Below are 13,136 nucleotides of genomic sequence, written 5' to 3'. Positions count from 1 at the left end.
GGTGCATAACTGTGGGCATGCCATCCACATCTTATTAGTGGTATACATGTGCAGAGTCATTTGATGTGGAAGTGACTGGTGACTGCATAACGCACTGTACATGTTGCAGAGACACCTAAACACCTGTACATCAGATTAACAGCCTCCAAATATCATTTTACTGAGTCCGTTTGGTGAGGTTATGTCAGAGCCCTGAGGACATGGACAGTCCTGTGAGTCCCTGCCCAGTCCCCCTGGGCCACCCCCCTGCCCAGGCCCATGCCGCCATGTCACCCTGGGGCTCTCAGCCCCTGCCCCAGCAAGGCCATGGCAGGGCCGGGCTCCAGCTCCTCACAGCCCTGCCCAGCCATGGCCCTGCTCATCCAGGCCAACACCCAGACCTGTGTCCAGGCGTGGCCTTGGACCAGATAGTTGCCCTTCATTAATTGCTTTAAAACTGTTTTCTATAATATTTGTAATGTGTTCCTAACACATTACTTTAACCGCTCTCTTGGAGCCTTTTCTTCTGCTGTAAAAAAAAAAAAAAAAAAAAAAAAAAAAGCTGTAGCTAAACTTCGAGACGTATACAATGATTTTATTTCTCTGTTGTTCAGTACTTAACCTGAGACAGCCGTGACTTTCAGATAACACACAAACCTAAACAAAGCTAAAACTCCTGTTGATTTGGTGCAAGTCTTATGAGTCCAGCACGTCTTGAAATCAGGTAGCCCATGCTATTTAAAGACCTCAGACTTTGTGTACAAACGTATTGTATAATGCAACCAGTACTGGTGCAGCCTTCTTACTACTTTTTGCAATGACTGTCAGGTATATTTTTGCATTTGAGTTTGGAAATCAGGGCATTATGGAAAGTTGATTGTAGAAAATAACCTAATATTGAAAAGCTATGGATTCATTTAACTTAAATGAAAAGAAAATGAACAGAAAACAAACAAACAAACAAACAAAAAAAGACTGACAGATAAGATCCTCTATTTCAAAAAGAGGATCTGCAAACTCTCTTGAGAAATATTGAGCCTATTTTCCAAGAGGGGATAGGGAGCAGTATGGAGGTCTTACTCCTTGCATCCTTCTTTGTTCACTGTTCATAACTTCCTGAACACCACTCACCCTTTCCACCAGGAACAGTGAGGATCCACTTTAGAAAGAATCCTACCATCTACTACAGACCATGTTCCCTGTTTTAAGCATGGGTTTTGCCATGTGAAATTCATATTCTTGGCTGCAGGAGTGGACTGACACGTAACTCACAGCAGGCATCAGAAGTCTGGGAGAGGCGGAGCTATAGCTTGGCATGCTGCTTCCCACCTGATTTAATATGTCTTCCTTTTAAAAGCTAGATTTGGACCATGATACAAACCAGTAAGCTCAGTTGGCTTTACTGTCTTATGTGGCATACCACAGCTATGATAACAGCTGTTCCTATCAGCCAGGAGGAACTGGTGTTACTGACTTTTTGTATGGAAAAACTACTGTACAAGATTGTCCTGGGGCTTACCTTGAAAATACAAACATTAACTGCAACTTTGACCCCCAGAATGGGAAAAGCTGGCAGAAAAAAACTCAATGGATAAATAACCAAATCAAAAAGGTCATTAGCAGGGAGCAAGAGAGAATATAAGGAATGGATGAATTCCTGACGAGCAAAGAAGGCTACTGCATGAAACACATGGATAAAATAAGACCAAAAGATATAGTGCCAAGTGGGAAATCTGGCTATGTTAGAGAAAATGGGTGGATTAGTTTGAAGAAAGAAAACGGTAATGACTGCATAACTGTAAGGCCTGGCAGATTATCTACTGCTCAAACAGGTAGCGATAGGACAAGGGGGAATGGTTTTAAACTAAAAGAGGGGAGATTAAGACCAGATGTAAGGAGGAAATTCCTCACTCAGAGGGTGGTGAGGCACTGGCACAGGCTGCCCAGAGAAGCTGTGGATGCCCCATCCCTGGAGGTGTTCAAGGCCAGGCTGGATGGGGCCCTGGGCAACCTGATCTAGTGGGTGGCATCCCTGCCTACGGCAGGGGGGTTGGAACTGGATGGTCTTTAAGGTCCCTTCCCACCCAAACCATTCTATGATTCTACAATGGCATCAGTATGGAGGGAGATCACTGATGGAGATTCTTATTGCTGTGGTTTGGATCTGACCTTGTTTCATTGGTATTGGTGGCTTTGTCAGGAAACACTGTTTTAGGAGTCTAAATGGTTAGGAATTTTAATTCTTATCAGAAGTCTATGCTGTATTTTCAGAATGTGTGCAAGAATTCTTGCTAGTGGGATCTGGATGAAGAAAATGGTCTTATGACTACCCAGCCCACGCAATCCTCAATGTAAATCATACAGCTGCAATAAGCAACCAGTCTAACACATAAACAACATCCTACATACGACTGAGAAAGAGCACCTGCTAGGACCAAGAGTGAGATCATTGTAGGTCAGAAGATGGAACAAGACATAAATCTTCAAAGACTGCACCCTACAGTCTGAAGCAATGAGGATACTTGCAATATTCCCTGCTTCCATTCTCTATATGGAAAAGTATGGAAATGTGTTGGACAGAAGCTTGGGCTGGTGCTCTGGTCATCCAGGAAGCCCCATGTGGGCAAGAAAAACTGGAAAACTGAAGAGAATGAGAATATGACAGTGAGTGCATGCACGTTTGTACTTGCAAGTAGTTTTAGCTAATAAAAACACCACAGAGACTCTTTGACTTGCAATGGCTTAGTTAAAATACAATAAATATTAACAATGGAACAACTGCCATCAGCTGTTATACTTGAAAGCAGCTGTATAACACAAAGAGTTTGATAACTTTGCTGGCTTTACATATTCACCAGACATTGTCAATGTTATGTGGGAAGAAATGTCTGTCTTCAAAGACTGAAGTAAGAAGAGTAACATATGATAGTGCAGAAAAAAGGTATGCCCTTAAAAACAATTGTTTTTCCATATGCAGAATAGGAGATTTATCTGACCTAATTGGTAACACAGGATGATGAAGTTAGAAATGTAATGCTACTGTGAAGCAAGCAGATGCTGTTCTGGGCTGTTCAAAATTTTATTTCCAACAGGGATAAACGATAACATTACTATTGTGTGTGCTGATGGTGCATGAGTTCTTTTCACACCAGTAAGAAAAAAAGGACTGATTAAAACTTAATCAGGCATTGAAAAGGATACTAAAGGAAATGAGGGAATACTAAAGGAAATATTAAGTGAATGAATACTAATGAATACTAAATGATGGATTCTAAGGGAAACACCAAGGATGCTAAAGGAAATGAAGAAGCTATTTTGTATGTGTGAGATTATTATTTTTTTTCTAATTTAGCAACATGATTTCTATAGAGAAAAAGACTTTAAGTGCAAAGGACGCAGAAAGACAGTGAGAGGCAAAAGCAAAGAGTAAGTTTGGAAAATAGGTGTTTTTTAAGAAGCTATGTGATGGTGTGAAGAGCCAACGACCTGCGTTCCGGATAAGATCTGGTGAGGGGAAAGGGTTTAGCTGTGCCAAAAAGCGGCGGCACGCTCCCACCTGTTCAGCACCCCACCGAAAGCGCTGCGCGTTGCCGCAGCTCGCCCGGCCTCAGCATTTACGGGCCATCCAAAGCCAGCCGAGGCTGGGCCCGCCGCACCCAGCAGCAGGCGACCATCAGCGGCCCGGCCGAGCCCTGCCCCGGCCCCTGCCCGCCGGCCGGGCCCGGTGCTGGGGGCGTTGCTGCGGCGCCCCACTCCCCGCCACGGGCACGCGCCTGGGCTCGGCGGGGCTGTGGGCGCGCCGCGGGGGCGCGCCGCGGGGCTCCCCGCCCCCGTGCCGGCTTTGTGCTGCCGCCCGCCCGCGGTTAGCAGGCGCGGCGGGGACCGGCGGCTCCGGCCGCCCGAGGCTGTCTCCCCTCCTCCTCCTCCTGCTGCTGCTGCTCCTGCTCCGGAGCCGGGCGCATGATGGCGGCAGCCGCCGTAGCGGAGGCGAGCAGCGGCGGGAGCAGCAGTAGCGACACGTCCAGCACGGGCGAGGAGGAGCGGATGAGGCGCCTCTTCCAGACCTGCGACGGCGACGGGGACGGCTTCATCAGCAGGTACAGGCGGCGGACGGTGGCGGGCGCCGCAACTTCTCCCAAGTTTTTGCCGGCAGCGGGGCGGCGGTGCCCCCACCGGGCCGGACCCTCCGCCCCGCTCCGCTCCGCCCGCCGCTGCCGCCCTAACGGCGCCGTGACGGCCGGGGCGGGGCGGGGCGGGGCGGGCGCTCCCCGCGGGACGGCCGTTGGCCTCTGAGGCGAGGCCTGGGGAAGCGCCGGCAGCCCCAGGGTGCTCGCCTCGCCTCGAGCCCGTGCGCGTCCTGCGGCCCGGTGCTCCTCGCCAGGAGGCGAACCGGCCGGGGGGCTCGAGGAGGACGTCCCCTCCCGTGGACGTGCTGGGCACAAACCTCGCAGTGCCCGCTCCTGTCAGTCTGGAGAGGTAGGGCTGGCTGCAGTGCTTGCCCTGCTTACATCCAAAATAGATACAGAGCCTGAAGTATTACAATGTAAGGCAAAACACACACTGGTCTCCCAGATCACCTGATTTCCTCTCATGTTTTTACCAATATCCATGTTTTAGCACCTCATGTAAGTCCCTGTACCACTCCCAAGTTAGTTTCTTGATCATGACCCAAATTGGTAAATTTCTCGATAAGTGATGAACTTGTACAGTTGCGGTAGGTGTTTGAAGTAAGCAACAATGAAGTGTTATGTTGTCTGGAGTTACCAGCAGCATGTTTTGCTCAGGATTGGGTTTAGTTGGAAGGATATTTCTGGGACTAGTGCTATGGTCTCACACCGGAAGTGTAAAAGTATTGAGCTTCTGAACATTAGATTTGTAAGAGATGATGGGAACTAGCATTTCCAAAATCTTCTGTTAGTTGCGATTAGTGAGTGCCTCTGGAGAGCCAGGTCAGGGTGAGGGAATTTCCAAGTTTGTCACTAACCTGAAACCTGAGAGTACGACCCTGCAGGAAGGCTAAGTAAACTTCAGTCTTCTCTGTCCTCTCTTTGGAACCAGGAAGTTGTTGAAAATCTCTAACAGCTGGCAGTCCCTTAAAAATAAAACTTAGGGGTCATGATATTTCTTATCTAAACAGTTCCCCAAACACTTTTTTTTCCCCAATCTGGTCATTATTTTGACAGTTGTGGTTCTGAAAGGTGAACTTTGAAAATCTATGCTTTTTAACCTTCATGTTAAGATCACTTCTCTTTCCATTTGTTTACTGTCCTCATGGAAATTATTCTGATGTCTGAAAACTTTGTACGTTCGCTTAAAGTGTGCACTGCCTCCTCTGAGCACACTCTCTGATCTGCACTTTGATGCTTTCCTGTAATGTAAACTCTACTGAGTTTTGTATATTTGTATTTTAAAGCACTTACTGAGAGAATGTTGATGCCATTGTGCTTCGTACAGACAGCTGAGAGATGCTACCATGACATAAACCACTCACACTTCTGACTGACTTTTCTTACCTTTCCTAAGTTTCATTCCAACTAGTGTTATGTGTATTTCAGAACACGTGTTTCTGAATGCTGCTTGAGCTACTCTGCTGAAAGCTTTGAGGACTAAAGGACGTGTCTGAGAAGGGATACTGGATTTCAGTAGCAAACAGAAATACAGCCCAGAGGATAGTTGAATGCCCTTCTGGAGGCAGTGAGTCTGTTGTTCAGAGCTGTTAATACCTTGCTTCATAAGGGAGTTGTGCTTTCAAGGTGAAATTGGTATGGCCTTGATCAGAACATTGTGTCATAAATTACTGTCTTGCCTTAAATTTCCATATTTGCAAGAAAGTAATGAATGAATATTTAACAAATGATCTTTGACATGAGAGGGAGTAATTTCTTCTTGACTTCATTAGCAAGCCTAGGTAATCAGTCTTGTAAATGCAATGCGTTCCTTACTTTATGTAGTGTCTCAGTTTCTCTCATGATCTATTTTATGGCAATGGCTTACGCACAAGCAGACTGACTCAGTGTTTTTAAAATATATTTGTAGCATGTGCCACCACAGTCTTGAAGACAGTTCCTTCAGGTTCATGGGCACGCAGCATCCCTATGGCATAGTAACTTTTTGTCATTGTTTACAGTCTTAGTGTTTGGGTAATTTCATCTTTTTTAATGTAGTAAATTAAAATAAAGACAAGAAATGAAATCTACTTCTGCGGGAAACTTAATCTTGCCATTCTGTGCCTACTTTTTGTCTTGCTACTTCTTTTTCTTCTCTGTACAGGCCAATTAATTGATTTTCCTGTTCCCTTTTGCCCTGTTTCCATGGTCTTCCCTTTACTGGTGGAAACCCTGGTGTTTTCCATCTTTGAGGGCAATGCTACCTTTGTTGCTTTCCGTGTAGCCCAGCACAGATGGTAAGCTGACTTCTGCATGTTACATGTGCTTTTACAGCAGGTTAGATGTTGCAATAAAAGCCTGGGCATCTGTAGGAGGAGCTGAAAACAAGAAGCTGGCACTGTAAAATTGTCTGCTTCCTTGTGGACTGGAACTGTTTTACAATCTCTTAGTAGTTTGAGCCTCTTCAGAACTTAAATATTTTCAACGCAGTGGGATCAAATTTTGCGGTTTTGCAGCTGTTACTCAACATAAGTTGTCGTATCTTTCAAAACGAGTATCCCTTCTATTCTGCTTACAGGGCTGAAGCTTACTCAGTCATTTGTTTGCACAATGAATGCAGCGGTTTGTTTATAAGGTATCTTTCTCTCCTATTCTAGAGTTGTTATGGGAGGGATTTTTGTTCTTGAAGCAAAGGCAGGCATCTTCTATGCCTGTTTATTTAGTTCATATTGCACGAGGAGAAGAGCTGTTTGCATTGCTAATGAAGTTTCATGGTGTCTCAGCTGTGGAAATGCTTTGTTGTGCATCAAACTGTAAACCTTTTAAAATAATAGCAGGGAAATAGAGGCACACAGATGGAGAGGAGGAGCACGTCCTGTGATACTGATTAATTTTCCTGCTCTTACCTGAGATACCGATGACGTCCGAGGTTCTAAATAGTTAGGATGATATGGAAATGAGAGTGTGATTGTTATGTGTGTATTGGTTGTTGGTGTTCATAACCAAGAACAAGCTAAATGATGGGGCATGAAATGCTTGGCCTGTGTCAGTCTCTGCATGTTGCATTTGACATATGAACATTGAAATTTTGCGACATCTAGCTATAAAAAAGTATTATTAAAACACCAAAGCTCTAACTTGTTGGTTTGTAGTCAAATGTTTTTTGCTCCTTTTGGGAGAAATAGTAGTTACTTAATTATTTTAATATCTCACAAGTGCTTGGTATCTTTCTGATACCTCAGCAAGAGGTAACTTTACTACTAAAAATATATGCAAAACAGTCCATGATTAAGACTCGATTTTGAACACTTGTTATCAACTGAGTCAGCCTTGCTTGGAGCAGAAGGCGGCCTTAAACTCTTTAGAGCAAAACTTAATTTTTGCAGCCGTAGGTGGATTGTGTTGTTATTAACAAAGAGCTGTTAACTGAAAAAACTGTAATTGTATTCATTTGTTGAGCTTCTGTTTACTTTGAGGAGCTTTGGACTCTGATGCTATGGTTATTTAGCTTCAGGGGGTTGGTGCCTTGGGGAGGATATAGGGTGGCATGGAGTAGAATGGAATATGTGCTGCCATTTTAAAAAAAAGTAACTTTTATTTTAATATTAGCGTATGTGGTCTTGGTGGTTGTCGGTAAGAAAAGTGAGAGCTTGCTCAGTTTTTGCAGGTGTTGGGCTAGGTAAATGCCTTTTTTAGAAACTTAAATGCCTTTATTATATATGGAGGGTACTAAACATCCATTTAGAATAATAAATTTCACGTTTATGGCAGAAGTCACTAACTGAGTTTCCAGGTTATTCTATTGCAACACTGCATGGTGTAAAATTAAGGTAACTTTAAACATAAGTATTTCCTGCACATTCAAAAAATTGCAGCTATGAGCTATAGAGATAATGGGTGAAGAAAAAAATTAATTTCATAATTAAGTTACAAATATGTGCTAATTTTCTGATTTTAACTTTTAAATGCAGAATAATAATTTTTAGGGTTATGCAGCAAAAAGGCAAAGCTAGTGTTTAATTCAGAAAGAGAAATTTCATCGTTATATTAAGAATAATAAAGTTCTACTTGTACAGTTTGACAATATTTTAATCTGCATAATTTTTTTATGTTGTGCTCAGTGTCTTAATGAAAATCTCTGGTAAATGTGGAGTGAGATGTTTAAAAAAAAACCACAAACCTGCAGACTTCTTTTTGAGCTTGTGCAGCCCAATAAAAGCACTTGCTGAAAGAGTGCCTCCTTTGACAGTCCTTTTCAGAAGTAGTTAAAAGAAACTTGTTGGATTTGATCTATTACGTGAATGGTTTTAGTGGTACATAGCTTTGGGAAGTAACAAGCTTTCCAGTAACAATCTGATGCTTCCCTTTCTAGTAGGTGCAATTGTTGGGGCATTCCCAATTTTCTTGTTCTCTGAGTATATTTTGTTAACCACTTCAGTCTTTTTCTGCTTCTGGTGGCCACAGGCTGTTAGAAACAAACAAAAAAGTCTTTTCAATAAGACTTAGGTTGCCCTCTACTGCCTCAGAGTAGGCTGAGCTTTTTACTGGTTATAGTGTAGTAGCAGAAAATCTGTCCCATTGAGCTTGTCTTGGTGGGTCTTAAGGAGAGAACATATATAAAACAGAACTATAAAGTAGCAAAGCTGTCAGTGATTTCTTTGTTTAAAAGTAGTATGAAAGTTACTTTTTTTAGCCTGAAACAATCTTCTGCTATTCCCTTTTTTACTCTCCACTTTAAAAATAAGTAATTATTGCAAAGTGTTTAGAAGGAACATAGATAACGTTTTTCAGGCTTGTACTCTGACTTTACTTGTTGCAGCTTATTGAAGGGAATACATCCTACTTTAGGCTATTGCTCCACATGAAGCCACAAATTGCATTCATGCAGAGCATTGTCAGAGATCTTGATGAAGCATCGTTTGTTTTAAAATTCATATATAAATTGGAGGGAGTGATCTGAATGTCACAGAATATGAATAAATGGTGAGTTCAGAACACCGCTGCACACCATTATGATGAGGGGAAAAAAAAAAAAAAAGAAGAAGCTACTGATGTAGGGTAAATCATGATGAACTTCTGAAAGGTCCTGTAAATAACACAGGTAAATGAAATAAGTGTGAAGTATTTAACACCAGTGTTTAATGAGAACTAAATGGATAAATGCAGAGTTCCAAATTCTCAGTAGGTTAACTGCTACTGTTTTACTAGAGGTGAAGAAAACTCAGGTTTGGCCTTGTGTTATTGCTGGCATCTCTCTGTTGCTTCTACTTAGTGGACAGAGGTGCACTGTGTTAACAATGTTAAGGTAAAACATGTATTGCTTCCAGGAGAGCTGACTGCAGCGTATCAAGGTTATAAGGTACATAAGGAAGGTACATACCTTCTGCATGGCCAGAAAGTTTCCAGACTCCTACTTCCTGCTGTGTATTTCTGAGTGTTGCAATTAAAAGATTACCAGTGTTGGTGAGAGTTCTCAAGTACACAGTTCTGTTGACAAGAAAAAAGTCATTTTTTCCTCAAAGGTTGTACTTACTAAAGAAGTTTTTACAGTGGTAGTGACAAGAAACCATATAGTAAAGAAAATAAGCAGACCCTTCCTGTCATTATATTTTCTTTCTTTAACTTCTGGTAATGCTCTCACGTGGTTGAACTGTTTTCCCTTCACAGATGACCTCGGGCAAAGGTGAGCAGAGGCACTTGTATGGTTATAGTAACAGGGACTTGGAGTATAATGTTGAAGTGATGCCTCTTCTGAAGCTAGCCTAATATACAGACTTTGTAAAAAGATCTGAACAAAGAGCTGTTTTGTCGTTTGCTCCATATATACACAAGTCACTTTTTGGAGACTTAATTTACAAACGGGTTTGTCAGAGATTTTTATCAACTTCTTTTGCTGTTCAGGGCATAATGTTTTATGTATTCTACATGCAGTTCTTCAGCCCCGTGGTCGTAAAACATGATTTTTACCTGCAAGATGATTGTTTCTGAGTCCATGCAAATATAGTCAGTGAGGTTCTCTCAAAACTTAATTTGGACATGAGTTAATGCTTTGCATGTAGGTGCTTTCTAGCCCCTTCAGGCTATTCTCTGCTGGTTGGAAACAGCATAAGGAACAAAATGTGTAAGTAGAACCTGCTAAGTGCTCATCTGTGAGCAGACTAGGGAGCAATACAGCCGTACGTCCTGCAAGTAAGGTGTTTAAAAATAACTCTGTAACTGAAATTACAAAAAAAAAAAAAAGGCTTGTGAGAAAAGGTAATATTACTCCGCTAGTTTAGCCACCTCCGTCCATCTGATTAAAAAGGCAGTATCATGTAGAAACACTCTGCAGATATCATCAAGGACAACGCATTTAGTCCTTGCATTCTTTCTGGCTCTTCTGCATATTGTTGGGTCATTCTTACCATCATGAAGTTTGTAATGTTGTTATATTCAAGATGTTCTTCTCACTTGAGATCTGGACTATTTGCTCTGTGCTTTCTTGAACCACAACATTCTAGGAATTCCCACAAAAATTGCCTGAGCCTTTTTGAAATTTACTTTGCTCTTGCCCTGTTATTTTATTTTGTTTTTCCCTGTGTGTCTTGAAAATAGTTTCAGCTCCCAGGTACTGTTCCTAGACTTAATATCATTTTTCATCTATCTCCATTAGGAAGGTGCTGCAGGGACTGTGAAGCAGAGCAGGTAATGGAAAGAGTGCTTTTATACAGTTACAGCACAATACTGTATGTCAAATAAGATGGTGAGTTGGAAGCACTGTGCTGTTTTTTACATAGTTGTACTCTTTGTTTCTTTTGCAGCTCGCCTTAGTCAGTGGTTCCACAGTTATATAGAATTCTGTGGGTTTTTATTCAAAGTTTGTCCTCCATAGGTCCTCTTAGAGCATCATAACTGAAAAAAGGAGTGAGTTATGGGGGAAATCTGAGGGACAGGTATAGACAAAAAGCCAGAGGAACACCCTGCATGCTTAGTTCGGGCTGAAGAAAAATTATCCCTGTGTTAAATATTATGTCTAGCAACCATACCAAGAATTAACATTCACTAAAGGCTTACACATTTCAAAGTCTCTATTTGTTACCATTAATAAACAGTCAGAGGAATATATTCAAACTTGAGTTTTCTGAACCTTTCATATTTTAGCATTAGTTAGCTGTCCAGTCTTTATGTAAACATCAGACTCATGAAGAAGGGGTATAGTAAGACAATTTAGCTGGAGCTACTCAAGTTTTAAAGTTAGTGTGTTTTACACAACTTAATCCATTTTTCTTTCTCATTGGCATTAGTAACTTGCGAAAAGTGACTTAAGTATAAATATCAGGCTTTTTGTTAAGTGGTTTTATTGTATTCTTTTTCTTTGAAGCTTCATGTCCAGGTAGATTGTAATGTTGAAAAACTGAGCAATATGCTCAGTTTGTTGAACTTTTTGATGTCTTTGAATGAATGCTACCATTAAGTTAGCTTAAAAGTGCTGAAGCTAGTTCTTACTTTATTCATTTTAATGAGTTTCTTGCTAATACTGTGTTATTGGGGTTATTACCATAACAGAATTGAACCTCTCTTTGAAGTCAATTATTTGTGCCTTTTGTGGCCCTGGAGGGGAAAAAAAAAAAAAGTAGTAGTTGAGCAACTGGCATCTTTTTATTGTGCTTTGCTGGGTTTCTTGATGGCCATTCTGAAATATTAAAACTTTACTAATATACTTGTGACTGGTACCCCTCAGCTCCTGACCCCGGTAATATGGTTAGAATAACTACACACTATTTTATAAGGGAAATGGCTATTCTCTGTGACCAAGCTGGTCGTGTATCATTCCTCTTTCCCTTCTACATCAGACCTTGAAGGTCCTGCACACTTGGCAAACTTCTCCCCCTCCATACCAGCCTCAAGGTTCCTGGGCGCCAGGCTGACTTCCTCAGTTCTTAACCAGCCTTGAAGGTCCCAGGCACATGGCCAGCCAGGTTCTGATGACCCCGTCAGAGAACAGGGAAACATAACAGCATACAGAGCACTGTCTATAAAATCAAGCAGCTACAAGTTGTAGGCAGGACTTGGACCAGATCTCCTGCAGGACGGCAAAACCAGTGATCCCCCAGTGTCTGGGGACATCCCACTGTAGTCTGCTTCCTCAGAGCGTTGAGTGAGTGACTTGTATTCTTTTGTGTGTTTCAAGTCCAGAATATGATTGTTATATTGTGTGCCAGGAGATTTGACCCAATCTGCAGAGGGCCTGGGTGATTAGAACAAACACATTGAGAGACCGTAAGCTAAGTTGTGCTATGAATTTTTGTGGTATGCTACTTGTAAAATTCTGGAATAGAATTGTTTGGTTGGAAGGGACCAACAAAAGATCATCAAGTACAACTGCAAAAATCTGTGGTAGGCTTATTCTGATCATAAAATCCTCTGCTGATCAGAAAATTCTGTTAAATAATAAAGCTCTAATTGTAACTACAACTTAGTTCTGTAGTCATTCTGCCCAGGATCCCCAAAACAACTTGTCTGTCCTTACAGCATCGGGGACAGTACTCTTCTCTAGGCTCATAGCAAGCAGGTAGCCTTACAAGATGTTTTGGTACCTAGTCCTTCTAGCAAATCCATAGCCCTACGGTTATAGCACAGAGATCAGTGGTGGCTATTTCAGCAGTAGTATTGGGACTTCAGTAAATACTTGAATCGGTCCTGTTGATGATTGCATCTTCCTCTGCTCGTGACAGACAGGGTAGTTGGCATCCTTCTTAGCCAGTGTTGGTTAGCTCATGCTTCTGTACAAGAAGCGACTTTCTAGATGATTTGAGTGTTAGGTTGCCAAAACCTGTAGTTGAAAAGTAATGGATAAGTCGACTGTTTTGGGAAGCAATTGGATGAGAGAAGACTTCTGCTACTGAGTGGTTGACTCCTTTTATTTCTTTATCTCCCGTTTTTGGTGCAGTTTGAGGATACCGTGCACAAATATTTTGCAGGCTATTGCGGATGGATTCTAAAACAATTAAAAAGTCTTTGTCTTGGATTTCTGGGGTAGGGTAATTAGTATCTGAAGTTTATTCAAACAAC

The 13,136-nt window shown here is 42.0% G+C and overlaps 1 protein-coding gene across 4 annotated transcripts in view; it reads left to right on the top strand.

Annotated features, from left to right (window-relative positions):
- Positions 1-3,788: 3,788 nt before the first annotated feature.
- The window catches only part of MCC (MCC regulator of WNT signaling pathway), a 200,412-nt gene continuing 191,064 nt past the window's right edge, over positions 3,789-13,136 (top strand). The window contains exon 1 of one of the 4 annotated variants that reach the window (XM_040541678.1): positions 3,789-4,076. In XM_040541678.1, coding sequence (XP_040397612.1) covers positions 3,940-4,076 — 137 coding nt within the window. In that variant the 5' untranslated portion in view covers positions 3,789-3,939. Of the gene's footprint in view, positions 4,077-4,287; positions 4,456-6,551; positions 6,721-10,737; positions 10,828-13,136 lie in introns of those variants that run through there. The other 3 variants (XM_040541684.1, XM_040541688.1, XM_040541682.1) reach the window with 3 other exon arrangements.

Source organism: Cygnus olor, chromosome Z (assembly GCF_009769625.2).
Source record: "Cygnus olor isolate bCygOlo1 chromosome Z, bCygOlo1.pri.v2, whole genome shotgun sequence".
NCBI lineage: Eukaryota > Metazoa > Chordata > Aves > Anseriformes > Anatidae > Cygnus > Cygnus olor.
Note: the sequence above shows the minus strand (reverse complement) of the source record. Positions and strands in the feature narration are given on the sequence as shown.